Here is a 15,855-nt window from a genome sequence, read left to right on the forward strand (position 1 = left end):
TCACATGTGGCTCTTGATATGTGATTTCGTTCTAATTCCTCAATTTGGTGTAAATTAAACCATTTCTGATCAAAAAGGTTATTACCAACAATCAATACGAAACTAACGATTTTAAATTGGCTCACCACTTTAGTAGCCTATTGGTCCCAAGCAAACGATTAACGTACCCTATTCTAGTCGAAATTCTAGTACTACGCAATGTTTGTTTTGATTTGCTATGAAAGTTTGACAGATAAAATGAGGGGTTATTGGTTTTTTTCTATGTTTCGAGGGGTGAATCGATTAACTTGGGACCGAAGAGAGTCCCAACAAACATTGGAAGCAGAATAAGAGCTTGTTCAGGCAGACATATGCTTCTTCAGCTAAAAAAATAGCTTTTTCAGCCTTAAATCAGCACAAATTGTTTGTTGGGGTACCAGAGCTGAGCCAAAAAGTTGAGCACGTTATTTCGGGACCTTCTTGTCTTAGAGTTACCTCTATGTTATTACTATGACATCGTTGCTTGCACAAGCACAACATCAGCAGATCTTATTATGAGAAAAACTAAAATACTTACATCCGTGATGGTCTTCGACGACAGATTTCCGTAGATCTGGCATCTCTGCTCGATAGCGAAGTGAACGAACGAACGAACTATAGAGCAGTGCACGGTCCCTAACCTTACTTTTTGGTTCCAATCATTTTGTCTCTGAGTAAAAGAGATGGCAACGAATGGGAACCAAAACCAACCACCCACAACTGTCAAAATTTACAGGTTAGAGAAGAGTGCAGCAAATCTTCGTGCACTGATCTATACTGCTACACGGAAAGACGAAACAACTCAAAATTAAGTCATTTGGACTCATCTTGACAGCTAAGTGCAACCACTCAAAATTGAGTTCTTTGCAAAGTATCCAATTTTATGTATTTAGCATAGACATCGTTTTGAGTCAAATTCAACTGTTTCATTAAGAGCGAATGTTTGGTAAAATCTACTCTAAACCGGGTTTTCATTTTAATAAATTATACTGGAAATTTGATTCTTCAAATATTTATTTTGAATTCGTAAAATGAGCATTATAATCAACAAATTTATTATTATTATTCGTATGAAACAGTTTAACAATTTTCAACTCATCAAACAATATAATTCTTCATTACTATTGAATGCGGCCGTCCTGAACTTGGCGTGGTGTATTCAGTTTTTGAGTTCTTCTCAGACAAGCATTCCGGTTTGAAACGGAACGCAACGACTTCCAATCACAACCGGCCAGCTGAATCTGTTATCAGTCCAACCTGCAACCTGCCTCGTTGGCTTACTCGTTCGTCTTCTTGATGTTTTAGATTCTGAAAAGTTTTTGAGAGTCTTCAACATTTACAGAGTGTTTATAGGTATAAGCATTATATTTAAACATAACGGGTAGTGAAATCATGTTGCTGGCCAACACCGCCAGATTTTCTGATGAAAATGGTACCTTTCTTTCGGCAAACTGATGATCCCATATCCTTATGAGACAACCCAAAGGATGTTGGAATCGTATTGATTTCCATCTATTGGTCCCCATGTGCAGATGTCCGTTTTTGGCTCTCAGGATGGTCCTCCGCAGTCGAAAACTTATATTCCCGAAACTGCTCATCTGAATATTATAGCCCGTGTCAGATCATGCCTAAAATAAATGAAAATTCTTTTCATGTTCAATGCCATCAAGTTCTCATGGATGACGCAAACTTACCACATCGAATAATCCATTGGTTCCGAGGTTGGTCCAATTTGTTAATAGTCATCACCTCAAGAATCCTGAGCCCATCCAGTGTATGGGAAATTCACAAAACTGTTGCTTCCAACAGACTACAAAGCCAAAATAAAATAAACATGGCGCAGGCTACGATTTTTCATCCAAAATTAAGTGCAATCGTAACACTTGATTTTGGATACTTTCATAGCGTGGAAAACAAAACAACTCAAAATCTATATACAATGTACTCAAAAATAAGAACTCTCTCAAGACTATTGGTTGAGTACAATTCACAAAAAGTAAGAGTTTTGGTTGTACTTCAGGATTAACTTAAAAGTACTCATCAATGAGAACAAATTTTCATCCAAAACTGTGGTGATAACGGAGTACTGATTTTTAAGTACTTTATATCTCGGTTTTGAGTTGTTTCGTCTTTCCGTGTAGACGATCTAGCAACGAATGAGTTGATGCTAGACAGCAGCGCTGATCTTTTCAGGTTAAATCAGAATGCTGTGCAACCAAGTGATATAAAAGCTACAAAGACTCCTCCCATTATGAGTAGTTTGCTATCAAGTAGCGACACTGTCTCTTTTCCTTCTGCGTAGTTTGCCAATGGCAACACCTTGAAAGTTAGCGGCGCCGGTGGTGTAGTGGTTAGCGTGATTACCTCTCACCCCAGCATGCCTGGGTTCAATCTCAGTCGGCGCCACCGGCATGTTCTAAGGCATAACATCTCTGATCACGCCTTCCCCGGTTGAGTTGATGGCTCGATAGGTAGGGTCCAGGTGTGGGAGCTGCCTCCCTGGCGTCGGTAGCATTGGTGCTCGCCACGGAAAACAAATCTCGCGTCACTTTTCAATAAGTTCTATCTATATTGATCGATTCTCTTCATCGACTCTCTCTCTCTTTCGTAAATAACTTGGCTTCAAAAATGTTTCCTGCCGTCTTCGTCGAATTAGAAGCTAGATTGTTGCTTCTTACATAGAAAATATCCAGCCGTGGCGATTCAAAGAGAAAGTTGATGAAGAGAATCGATCAAAATCATTTGTACCCCTGCTTCCAAGTTTGGTTCCATGAGCAATTTTGTGTGGTCGTTGGGGGCGTGTGGTTCTGAATATGGACAAACAGGCAGATGAATTCTATTCCTATTCTTTACTGTAATAAGCTTGGTGGCCCTGAAAAGGGCCGTTTTGAAGCCAAAGTTGGTGATGATTTAACCTCCGAAACCGTACAGAGTGCGTCTCTGTTGCTTCAAAGTGTAGATTACACCCATGGCCGCTTACGCTTGGCGTGTTTAGTGTAGGTGACAGCATCACGGACCTCATTTTCCAGGAACACCTTCAGCGCACCTCGTAGACTGGAGATACGTTTGACACCGCCACGGTGAGCCAGACAACGGATGGTGGTTATCTCGAAGAACTTTGCGATGACGCTTGGCACCTCTTTTACCAGACCTTTTCCTCCTTTGCCACGACCAGTCAATTGTTGCTTGTTAGGTGTGAAGGAGTGGACTAGCCACCACCTTCCTACTGCTGCTATTGCTGTTCACCACGCCGTCCGAAGAGAAAATGAGCTGATGCCATACAGCAGCGCTCTTTTATATCTTTTCAGGATAAAGCAGAATGATGTGCAACTAAGTGGTGCTCGATTATGAGGACTGGGTTTGGGAAGAACGTTTATTTCATGAAAACAGTGATAAAATTATCGCTTTTTATTTGTACATTAGACAATGCTTGACATTACCACTTTTTCAAAAGCTTCATGTTAAAAATCATCGGTCGAATATAGTAATACATATAGTAATACGTAGAAAGATTTCTGACCGATTGGTGATAAAATTATTGAAATTGGTCGAGGAGCAGCTGAGTTATTAATATTCAAAATCTTTCATAATTTTGTTTCATGTACCATTTTCGGTTCGCGATTCGAAATAAAAAAAAAACTTATTATGATGGAGCGGAATGAGCAGCATTTTCTGGGGCAAGATTGCCGTCTTATCTATGACTCGTGAACTTTTCCCTTGGTGACCTTCGTGAGTTATCGGATCAGTGATGTCATCATGGTTGCTAGCCACCACTGGTTCCCCTCTAAGTTACCCAAGAGGTGGATCAAAATAAACATATTTTTTCTATATTTTCTTAACGGGATTACTAGGATTGTGATACATTACACTCATTTGAGATTTTTGGGATCACGAAGTCATTTTATTTTCTTACATCTAGTTATTTTGATTCATTTTTTTGGTGCTGTCATTTTTCTTCTCTACGATCTACACTTCTAGTTCACAATAAGTTAGATATTTGGTTGACCTTACAACTTACGGTATCTTATGAGGCAATGTTTTTTTTTGTCTACTCCATTCATCGTACCTTACTCTAGATTTTTGTTTTTCGAATTCTATTCAATGAGGACGAGTTTCATATTTTTGTAGTTTCACCCTGTCTTAGTTGTCAGTTTATTTTTAATAATATAGCATCATTTGAAATCTGTTACGCAATACTGAATCTAATGTTAGCAATTTAATTTGGTTTAATTTATAATTTTTTCTACGGATGCTCAACATCGTATTTACACTCCAGTAAAATTTCATTCCTGTTTCAATTTAAATTCATCCCTATTTCCTAATCAGAGAAGTCTGCTGCATTCCTCCTACATCAATCCAGTCTAGAAGTTACCGCAGGAACTGACGACCATAGCCACGGCCAGCACCATCCAGCTGACTCCCATCGGCACCGAAGCTCCATTGTCCTTACCCTTTCTATTTTGACTGCTATCGGCACCTTTAGCTCCATTCTCCTCCTGCTTCGGATCATCAATGGCATTCTGTTCTACTTCGCTCGGCGGAACGTCCACTTCCGCCAGGTCCACATCCTTGACGATCTCGTCCGTGTTGTACAGCACCACCCTATCGCCGAGCGGTTGGATCGGTCGGAAATTGTGGGTCAGTGGGTGGCCTTCCTCGTCATCGAGGGCACGGAATGCCTGAATCTGATGCACGCATAGGTGAATCCGGAGCGATTCGGTTGAAAGTGAAAATGAAGAAAAGAGAGACGGATATTTTTATAAGCGGAATTAAAATGGATCATAAGCGGAATTAAACTGCGGTGTCGCTCGGTTGAGTGATTCTTGTTTGTCAGAATGAATAATGGGATGTGTGTGAATGGGAAAAATTCGAAGGACGTTAGCGGCAAAAGTGAATGAAATCAGTATTTTGCACAGTACTATATAAGCAACAGCGGTTATTAGCATAATAATTTGCAAAATGACCGCCCTTGCTCTGTAAAGTATGTCGACCAGGGATGCAAGATTATTTTTTGAAAGTCTGCGATGAAAGTTTTTGACCTAATATTTACGAATAAACCCATTAGGTGGAATACTTCGTTTACACTACAGCCTATATCAAGGGGTAAAGCCTATTTTGTCGAGGGGGCGACTCTATCTACGCTGCAGGAAATATTGTGTTTTGCTGTGGCTAGCTGCGCGTACGCTGAGTAGATAGCAAGAAGATTTATCACGATTTTGAAGATTTCCTGCAAAAAGATGATGCGCGATGCAAGAAGATACGAGAAGTGAAAGAAGATTTTTCGAAGATTTATTCGCTAGTGTGAGATTGTTGAGCATCTAGAATTGAGATTTAGATGTGTCGCCCCCCTCGTATTTTGATATCAGAATCAATACACTGATTCTGCCTTTAGATACCCAGTTATGTTTAAATTGGGTTGTTTAGGAGTAATTTTGATGCACTGGAACTATTTTAAATAAGTGCGATTACATTACCAAAACTCACCATCTTAGCGCCCTTCGTTATGATTTTTTATGGGAGCGAGCTGTTAACTAACAAATTTAGCGTCAACATATTTTGCTTTAAACCTTGATTTAAGCATACAAGCATACTCATACAATTTGCTCCATAAAACTCTTGAAAATCTCTGCAGAAAACTCTCTGAATTCACGTTGAAGTTATCATCACATTTTCAATAATTCTTACATTATTCCCCACGACCTCCTGGAAGAATTAAAGGCTCTCCAGAAATTTTCATGAAATCATCATCTTTGAAATATTCCTCAAAATTCCCTTAAAACTCTCCTGAAAATTATCACTGGAATAGCCTCGTAATACACCTAAGGGTTTTTTGAGGTTTCCATTTGTTTTTTTTTGTATTTTTTTTTTCCTAAACATTGAGTTGCTCGCTTTTTAATTCTCTTGGAATTTTCATCACAATTCCCTTCAGCAATCCTTTGAAAGTTTCTTCGCGATTTTTATATTATATTAATCATTTTTTCTTGTGTTTTTTTTTCACAAATACCATGGAATTTTCCGTAGAATTCACTTACAGCTTCAGAGCTGTTACAACAGGCGCGGATTTCCCGATTTTTGCGGATTTGTTGTGGATTTGAACTTCGATTCTCTTCATCGACATTCTATTTGGTTCACCACGGCTAAAAAAAAAATCTAAGTTAAGCTCGCAGCACAGTTTGACAGAAGATTATGCTAGCTTGCGCCTGAAACAACACACTGAATGGGAAATTCATTTATAGTCGGGTTATTCGCGAATTATAGGTATTGGTAATTTTGTGTATGGTAATTTTTAGGAAAAATTATCACAATTTTCTTTTTATCGTTGATTAATTTTGATGCACACAGCAGTGATGCCAGCATTCCAGTTCAAACTGTATTCTTCCAGTTTTTTGGACGCTTCTAGTCAAACAGTTAAAGTTTTAGGTCTGCTTTGAAAATTCATCCAGATTGATCCAGTTTTCCATTATTAATAGCAAACTACAGAATGATTAAGATGCTTTAAGGTGAAGGTTCATGGAATCCCTCCTCTTCGCGTTTTCACTGGAACTGATCTCACTAAGTAATATCTTTTTACACGAAACAGCTGTTGGCAGTGACGTAAATCTCACTGTTCGCAGTATGGAATGTTATGGTAGAGTGACGTCGTCACTTGCATGCTCAGCAATGTTTACAACATTTTTGCTTCTAACACCAGCAAGCTGCCTGTTGGCCCGGACTAGAGTCGGTGTATAATGAGTCACGCCAAGAGTGAAGCCAAGTCTACCTATTGAGCTGTCAAACCGGCTACCTATCGTGCAGAGTAAACAAACATTACGATGCTATGAAAGGTCCACGAAAGGTATTGCAATAAAATATAAAATATAATCGAAGAAATGATCATAAACTCGCAGTGAGCAATAAATTGTCATGGGATACGTTTGGTAATGATCACTTATGAGAATTTCTACTATTTTTGGTTGAGATAATTTGACTAAATCACTGATATAATGATTTACTACAGCCGCTATTTTTTTTTCTCGCTAGAAGTCATTTGAAGTTTATGTAGAAGTTCTCTGTTGCCAAGTGAAAAGAAAGGGAATCTTTCGAAAACCGTGATGCGAGTTCAACTGTTTTTCTCTTGGCGTGACTCATTATACACCGACTCTAGCCCGGACCTCATATAAACGTCATTGCCCGCTACTCACATGTCTGATCCTTGAACCCGAGAGAATATAAACAGAGAAGTATGGGAATTCTGTCTATGCGGCGCGTTTAGTACTGTGAAAAACGCAAGGAAAAAACTGCTCGAATTTTTATTCCAAAGTTACGTTGCAAGTGTTTTTTGTCGGTTCATTTAATTTGTTTGCAAAATGGGTTTTTTAAGAAAAAATCTGCTGTCCGTCAAGTGAAAAGGTATCAACGAGAATGCCAAGATACACAGCCAGTATAGACTGTTCCAGAAAGTATAAGCACACCTTATTTTAACGGTCACTTTGAATATAATGAAATATTTCAACATGTTTTGGCTGCGTCCTTTTGTTTGCTCATTTCTGAATGACATAGCATCAAAAAAGTGCTCAGTTTTGTGTTTGTGTTTCCTGTGAAACCACGGGCCCGCAAACTCTACGATTCGTTATTGTGTCGAAATTCTGGGTGTATAATAATGGACGACGAAACGTACGTGAAACTAGATTAAAAAACGCTTCCCGGACCACAATTCTATACTGTAAGCGAAGACAAGGACATCCCCGAAACGGAGAAGGCAATTTTTACCGAAATATTCGGTAAGAAGGTTATGGTTTGGCAGGCAATATGCGAGTGTGGTAAAACATCTAGTCCGTACATCACAACGGAGACGATGAACACTCAGAAATACGTTAAGGAGTGTCTCCAGAAGCCATTGTTGCCGATGATCAGGCAGCACGAAGGTCAAGTAGTATTTTGGCCTGATTTGGCGTCATGTCATTACGCAAAGGACACTTTAGAATGGTACAAAAGTCAAAATGTATGTTTCGTGCCGAAAGACATGAATCCGCCGAACTGCCCGGAGGCACGGCCAATCGAGACTTTTTGGGCTTTAACCAAAGCAAAGCTTCGAAAATTAATAAAACCAGCGGATGACATCCAAAAATTCAAAAAAGATTGGCCAAAAGTGGTCAAAATGGTGGGAAGTACCACTGTACAGAAGCTAATGGGTCATGTTCGAGGAAAAGTTAGGAGTCTTGGCTATGATTAAATATGTTGATTAAACGAGAGTAAAATATTATTTGAAATACAAATACAAATATGATTTGCCAAATAAAATTATTAAAACATAAAAAAACAAGACTTTTTTGTTATTTTGAAAGTGTGCTTATACTTTCTGGAACAGTCTATAGAAACGCCGTCACCAAAGCGTCAGAGACAGACATCTTCGGATGGTGAAAATGTGATCAAACATGATCTTCTTTTGAAGTCTTATAGGTCATATGATTAGTTTTGACTCAAATAACATTCTGACCACGTCCTCGAAGGCACTCGGAACATGTCGGATGAGGTCATTGGGATCTTGGCTTTCCCAATCTCTCTTTGAATGTAATTAATATAATGTTTGATATTTTTACCATTATATTGGCAACACTGCCAGCGCTATCTTGCGAGATGTTTTGTTACTCTCTGAGAGAGGCAACACGTGGTTATTAAACGGTTAAACGTGGCTATTTTGAATTAAACCGTTGGAAACTTGACCTCAGACCTTAAGTAGATCGCCAGATGTGTGCCCGTGAAGTTGCGAAGTGGTTAAACAACATTTATGGAAAATGGATTTCGTTAATATTGTCCTTAAACTTTTATATTGGAATTGAAAGCTGTAAATGCAGTATTTATTTATAATGCAATATTGCAATCGAACTCTGTGGTGATCCAATGAGACAGGTATGCTGTGTCACAGCATCGAAACGCATTTTGCTGTCAGGAATATTTAATTTTAAATATAACACCCTGAACCATGAAGATTTGTCTAAATCCAGGATCAAATAATTATTTAGGCATGAAATCTTTAAAAAATCTAAGCCTCAGAATTTTCATTTCTTTCTGAAACTTTGCATCTTGATTCTTTTTCTGTGTCCAGGATGCGAAATTTGTTCATGGAAGATTTGAATTCTCTTTTAATTTTCTCCATAATACTCTTAAAAATCATCTACAGAACACTCTCTGAATTTACTCTACAATGCTCTTCATAATATTGATAAGTCTAGCAATTCTCAGAAAAAAACCTCCTGAAATAAATCATTTGGAGTTCTCCTCAGCATGCACCTAGCATTTCCCATAATATTTCCCAGGGAATTAAAAAAGGAATTAATTTTTATTTCTGCTTAGAATGCTTCTTAATTCTTTGAAATAATTTCCTTTGAACTTTCTTTTTTTTTAAATTATCACCGGAATATCCTTGAAATAGTCATTTTCCGGAATAGCCTTAGAAATTTCCCTCAAAATTTTGTTGGAACTAACGCTTGGAATTTTCCTAGGAATTACCTTAAAATTTTCCTTAAAAACTCTTTTGGAATACTCCTAAGAATTTTATTTTTGTTTATTAATTTATTTGATAAGGCTCAATCGAATTCACTTTACACAGCCGAGGATTCTTGGTCACTTTACAATATACCTATCATAAACCAAAGTCAAAAGGTACAACACAATAAACACTTTATCTTCCGCTATCTAAAAAGCCTCCTCCGTCAGAACGGAAGCCACTTTCAGTGGTTTCATTGTATGGCAGAATCGCCAACAAGGGTTATAGCAGGGGGTGGAAACTAACGATTTTAAATTGATTCACTGCTTGAGTAGCCTATTGGTCCCAAGTACTTCTATGGCGTACCCCATTCTAGTTGAAATTCTATTACTACACTATGTTTGTTTTGATTCGCTATGAAAGTTTGACAGATAACATCAGGGGTGTGTGGATTCATGCAGAACATGCAGGGGTGAGTGAAATAGCTTGGGACTGCTTGGGACCGTTGTTCTGGTACTGAGTGAGCCAAAAATAATAATGATTTTCTTCGGGACCCAGTGGTCTTAGAGTTACCTCTATGGTTATAGCGCTTCCATTGCCACAAAGGACGCAAAACGTGGTCAGCACTCACACACTCATCACTAAACGGTTGCTTTCCAAAGTCGACGACGCATCGACCGAAAGAACTGCTGATGAAGAACAATGAGGAGGACCACACAATGGTTGCGGCCGAGTAAACAGGCTATCGCTTGACACACATTGAGAGTGGCCTGCTTTTGTCGACAGCCGAGTGAACACTCAAGAAGAATTATGCTCAGTATTATTGTACTTAAAAATAATAACCTAAAATTAAATTTATTGCATGCTAATTCATTCTATGCATCCTATTTTTTATTTGGATTTGGTTGTTAATCATTTTTAAATTAATTTGCATTTCAAATGAAACAGTCTTCAAAGAGCATTCTTTTGCTCTATAATTCAAAAAAGGAAGCTTTGAATCACTCTTGTAAATCATAATTTCTTAAAATCTGTGCAGTTTCCAATCTCAGCATCCGTGATTCACTCTATGGATTAAATCTTTCACAAACTTCGATCTAATCGTCCATAATGGGCCTATCGAGCAGAAAACATCAAATAAGTCCATGATTTCAGAGTTGACAAGTCAATTGTCCTATGAAGTACCTCTGGAATTATTTTCACCATTGTTATCGTTCCTAACATACCCTAAATCTCCTAAATTTCCTATGGAATTATGTTTTAAATTCCTATACTCCTAGAAATTTCGTGAAATTCTCCTCTGAATTCCATAAGAACTGTCCGTTGAATTGCATTTGAATTATCCTCAGTGTTTCATGAAAATAGCTTCAGAATTCTCTCAGAAATTTTCTCCGAATTCTTTTGAAATTACCCTCAGACAGTCTAGTTCTTGGTAAAAATTTCTTTAAATCTTATTAAGGATTCCCTTCGAATGCTACTCAGAACCGTCTTGGGATTCTACTTAGGTTTCCTAGTATCTGGAGATCATCAGAACTACCCTAAAATCCTCTGAAGAAAGGGTGGGACTCGGACTACCGCATATTTGATTTTTAAATTTTATTAAATATCATTCCATCTCAAGTAACATTATACGTTTTATAAAATATTAAAAAGGTGCAACATTCACAAAACTCTGGTCAAGACAGCCTTTATTACATCCAGCAAAACCTCATTAAGATTAGAATCTGTCTAGTTGATCCATCCTGGAGCAGGGTGTGAAGATTATATTTTCAAGACACTTCAAGATTGATTTGCTGCAAACAAGTCATATGTCAAAAGCATTTAGAACCATTTAAAAACCATGTTTAAACAATAAAGCAATTTGCTAATGCTAATTCTAACAAAATAATAAGAGATGTGCCGAAAGCACGACCGCATTGTTGATGTAGAACTACGAGCTTATTTTTACTGCTCCATCCAATAATTTAATAGGGAAAATGGCTCTAATGTTGGCCTATGGGTCTAAGATTGGGCCCATCGCCAAAAATACGCTGTTTATCAATTTTATTTAGATGAACGCGTCATTGGGACGGTACTAATGGATATTTTGGTCGCTATTGGAAATTTAGTCGATAGCTGAATTTATGCATGGGCCCAAATTAGGGGAATTTAAGCTGACATTACATCCATTTACCCTATATTTCAATCATATATTTTTTTACGATACTTCATTTTTCATTTCATACTCATTCGTATGTAGAAATTTCAAAAAGCATAGGTTACTCACTCTCTGAGTTAGTTTCGTTTTCAGCGTGCAACGCAACGAACTCCTCTTTACAGCACACGGCAGTCAAACGGTGACTGCAGTCAAATTTGAGTGACATTGAGTATTGAGTGGTACTGGCTCGTCTTTCTGTTCTCTTGATAGTCATAACAACCGAGCACGTGATTGGTTGATTACGGTTATAAACTTTCATCAATTTTCAATATTCAACCATTCAAGAACAACATGTGAAAAGGGCATACAAGCTTTTTGTAAACAAACCTTCTTATGACACCAAAGCAAACTATCAACATCACCGGGTAGGGGAAACTTTCCTCTTCTCGATGATGTTGTTGGTTTGTGTGGGCGAACTTCGGTTGACGAGGAAATAACCTACATATGTTTGTTTACTACTAACAGTAGGTTTGTAACAGTATTGATTATCGTTTACAAAAAGCTTGTATGCCCTTTTCACATGTGGCCCTTGCATTGAAAAAGAACCATCATCCTTATACCAAACAAATCTTTAATTCAATCTTAATAAAATGGTGTAATTAAAATTGAATTTCATTCATAAATGTCCATGCTATAAGGTTGTCGTTATAGGGAGTGCGGGAAGGGGCGGGATGTTTTGATAAACTAACATTTCTCGCGTTTCGTAATATTTGAACGGGACCCAAGAGGGAAATAATATTGAAGACTCACTGAAAATCGGTCAATACCGCCGTTCGAAGCGAAAATGAGCAGAGGCACGATAGTAGCGCTGTTTTATAGCTTTTCAGGTTCAAGCAGAACGATGTGAAACCAAGTGGTAACTCGATTATGACGACTGGGTTTGGGAAAAACGTTTATTTCATGACAACAGTGATACATTGGTACATTTTAAAAAAGTTTTTTTTTATAACAAATTTGAAAGAAAATATTTCAGCAGATTTGTAGAGTTATTTCCAATCGATTGGTGTATTTGGATTTGAATTTCATTTATAAATAACAAAGTTACAAGTGTTCAAAACCTAACACTATTTCGCCACAATGTTTTTTTTTAAAGTTGCACCCCAGAATAGTTCACATAGACGTAGTTCTACATCAAAAACCCACCAATTTTAAAATATTGTATTTTGATAGCATTCCTATTTATAGCACGCTATGGTTCAACAGACATATTTTAAAAATGTCTGTATTTACACCAAAAAATTTGATTTTTTTTTTAAAGTATACCTATGGCTTGAAACGGATAATTTGATTCGAATCAAGTCCATCGGTTGTATCGTTATCGAGAAATCGTTAAAAACGTACCGTGTAAATTGAGGCTCAACAACTTGAGTGCACATATAGTTCTAGTTACACTCCCGATCATAAGTTTAAGGACACCCCCAAAAAACATGACAAATTTGTTATGTTCATATCTCTGTCATGTTACGTCCAATTTTCGTTCTCTTTAGATCATTTGAAAGGTATTGAATGGAACAAATTGTTTATTATAACTTTCAAATTTTGTGTGCTAAAAGTTCACCCAAAGTTACAATATTTTTCAAAATTTACTCTGAAGAATCGTGACTGATTTTCTCAGAACTGGGTTGGCCAAATTTTTGACAAAAAGTAGTAGTAGAGCACTTATGCTTTACCATTCATACCATTCAAATAACCTTTGGAGATCGAAAATTGAACGTAAAATGAGAGATCATTGGATTTTTTTTTTCAAATTTGATTATTCTTTGTTCTTTTTTACGTAGTATTACGTCTTTCGGCAACATATTGGGGGTGCAATTTCAAAAAGCTAAAATCGACCGCGTTACGAAAAGTGGTGAGGTTTTGACCACTTATAACTCTGTCAATAGCGGATGGATTTTAATTTTAAACAAGCGAATCAATTGGAAATTTTTCTACGAAGCTACTAAAATTTATACTTTATCAATTTTCAATGGGTCACTATTGAAAATTACACAAATATCCAACTGTTGCGATGGTGATCAAAATTATCACCGATTACCTGCAAATAGTGGTTTCCCTAACATAGTCTCCAAATATTGATACCGTGTACGTAATTCTTCGTCAAATCTACGGTCGAGTCTTGGATACAACCTCTTACTTTTTTTCGAGAAAGATTGCCACACAAATTGTGTATATTGTGAGATATACAACCATATTCTTGTTTTCGTTCAAACCACAATTTTTTTACCCGGTAACACAATCGAAATGATGATGGCATATTTCCTCTATGCTCATGATGACTTTCAATTTAGAAAAAAAGCGCGGATCCTTAGGTCTTCTTTCAGGAATTGACCATATTCCCGGTTAATCTGAATTCCCAAACTGCATCTGAATCTGAAACCAACATTTCAACATGCATCGATACGCTGTTTGCAGCCTTGGTATTTTGTTAGTTAATCTTGATTTTTGTTTTCGCAAAACGTTTCGTTGATATAAGCCACTTTTACCAATTGACGCCAGCTACATATAATTAATTTATTACATTTAATTAAAAAAAAATCTTTCTCTCTTGTTTCTAGGTACGCCATGCCAGAGAGCGCCGATACAAGTGCAGTTAGTACATGTCCCATAAAACAACTCTACTTAAAGGTGATCTTGCGCCGCTGTTCGTTGACTTTTGAGATGGTTTGGCGACGAGGGAAAAGATTGGTATGTGATCTTCACTTCTGTTGTTTGTTTTATTCACGGACCGGATCGAAAATAAATCCACCGACCGATATAAATAATACCATTCTTTTGGTACTTGCATTCACGTTTGTCACATCTTGCGCCGGTTTTTAAATAGGTAGGCATTAGGGTGGTTCAAAATATCGATTATGCTCCACCCCATTCAATCGGTTCTAGGGGAAAGACGGCTGTACTCAGAGTTATTTTTTTTTCACTGCGAGTAAATTTGAGTAGGGGAAAAGTTGGATTCGGCAATACCTTAACCTATTATCGTCAGGGGGTAAACAAAGTCCTAGAGCACTAAAATTTGGCCAATAGTTGCTCTGAAACACGATGTATCCAAAATTGCCAAAATTGAGCTCTCAAGGACGTTGTTTACCCCCTGACGATAATAGGTTAAGGTATTGCCGAAGCCAACTTTTCCCCTATCTCAAGTAGTCTCACATTCGTCAATAAATTGTAACTGAAATCAGTATAAACATATGACGGTTTTCCAGGAAAAAAATCCCGAACATGAAATAAGTAAAGATTGGATTATCTCAGTCAGCTGGTACCACTCCTGGACTGAGTAAAATGTTCGCCAATTTTCCTCATTTTCCGGAACATTTTTGAGGTTTTTCATAGGAAAACATGCGCCAAATTTACTCATAGCTGAGTTCCTGCACTTTTGCGATTATGAGTAAACTGAACTCAAATTTGGGTTGATCTCATTGGCCGTCCAGTGCAGCCTATGCGAAATAAGCTCAAATTTTGGTAGAATGATCAGCACCTGATTTAGGATTGATCGGGCAGGGTGAACCAAATCGATATGTTAAACCACCTTAGTAGGTACCTTTTGAGTGCTTGTTATGACTTCGAGCAAGCTATACTGTATATGACATACCTGCGAATGCGAGAGCAGAATCGGTTCCTTGAAATCGATCCACGTCACCACCTCGCTGCACGGCGGAGTTGTCAGCGATCCATCGTAGGTGTAGTAGTGCAGCGTATCATGGGCGATCAGATTCCTCAACGACGGTGGATTGGCGAAAGTGACCGATTTGTGAGCTTCGGTGATATTTCCCAGCAGATGAACGAATTCCTCGTACAGGGGATTGGCCACTTCCGCCAGTTCGTAGAAGAAGGCCAGCACCGTTAGACCGTCCGAGTGCTCCAACGCCGTTTTGGCATTTCGGTACTCCTGCTTGAAGAACACCACGTGCAGCTCCATGGGAAAGCTGTGCATGGAAGAGAATCTTAGATCGAACACTACCGGACTGGGAAGATATCAACTTACATGTGATTATCGATCATATCCTCGCTGCCGAACGTATCGTTGTCACCCCAGTGGAAGTGCAGCTGCGAGTATTGGTACGTTCCGTTCAGTGGGCCTCCGGCGATCGTCGGTATGTGGTCGGATTTCATGGTGACGGCCACTGCAAAATGGTCAAGAATAAACAGAAGCTCAGTTTCAATATGGTTAGCACCGTAGCAC

At 38.1% G+C, this 15,855-nt stretch overlaps 1 protein-coding gene across 5 annotated transcripts in view; it reads right to left on the bottom strand.

The window, feature by feature from the left end:
- Nucleotides 1-4,014: 4,014 nt before the first annotated feature.
- The window catches only part of CAH2 (Carbonic anhydrase 2), a 112,448-nt gene continuing 100,607 nt past the window's right edge, over nt 4,015-15,855 (bottom strand). For all 5 annotated transcript variants that reach the window (XM_065233166.1, XM_065233164.1, XM_065233163.1 and 2 more), the window contains exons 5-7: nt 15,658-15,796; nt 15,265-15,598; nt 4,015-4,703 (exon numbers count right to left, since the gene is read on the bottom strand). In XM_065233166.1, coding sequence (XP_065089238.1) covers nt 4,380-4,703; nt 15,265-15,598; nt 15,658-15,796 — 797 coding nt within the window. In that variant the 3' untranslated portion in view covers nt 4,015-4,379. The remainder of the gene's footprint in view (nt 4,704-15,264; nt 15,599-15,657; nt 15,797-15,855) is intronic.

Source organism: Ochlerotatus camptorhynchus, unplaced genomic scaffold (genome assembly GCF_037179485.1).
Source record: "Ochlerotatus camptorhynchus isolate MF236.1 unplaced genomic scaffold, CSIRO-AGI_Acam_v1.1 ptg000391l, whole genome shotgun sequence".
NCBI classification, from domain to species: Eukaryota; Metazoa; Arthropoda; class Insecta; order Diptera; family Culicidae; genus Ochlerotatus; species Ochlerotatus camptorhynchus.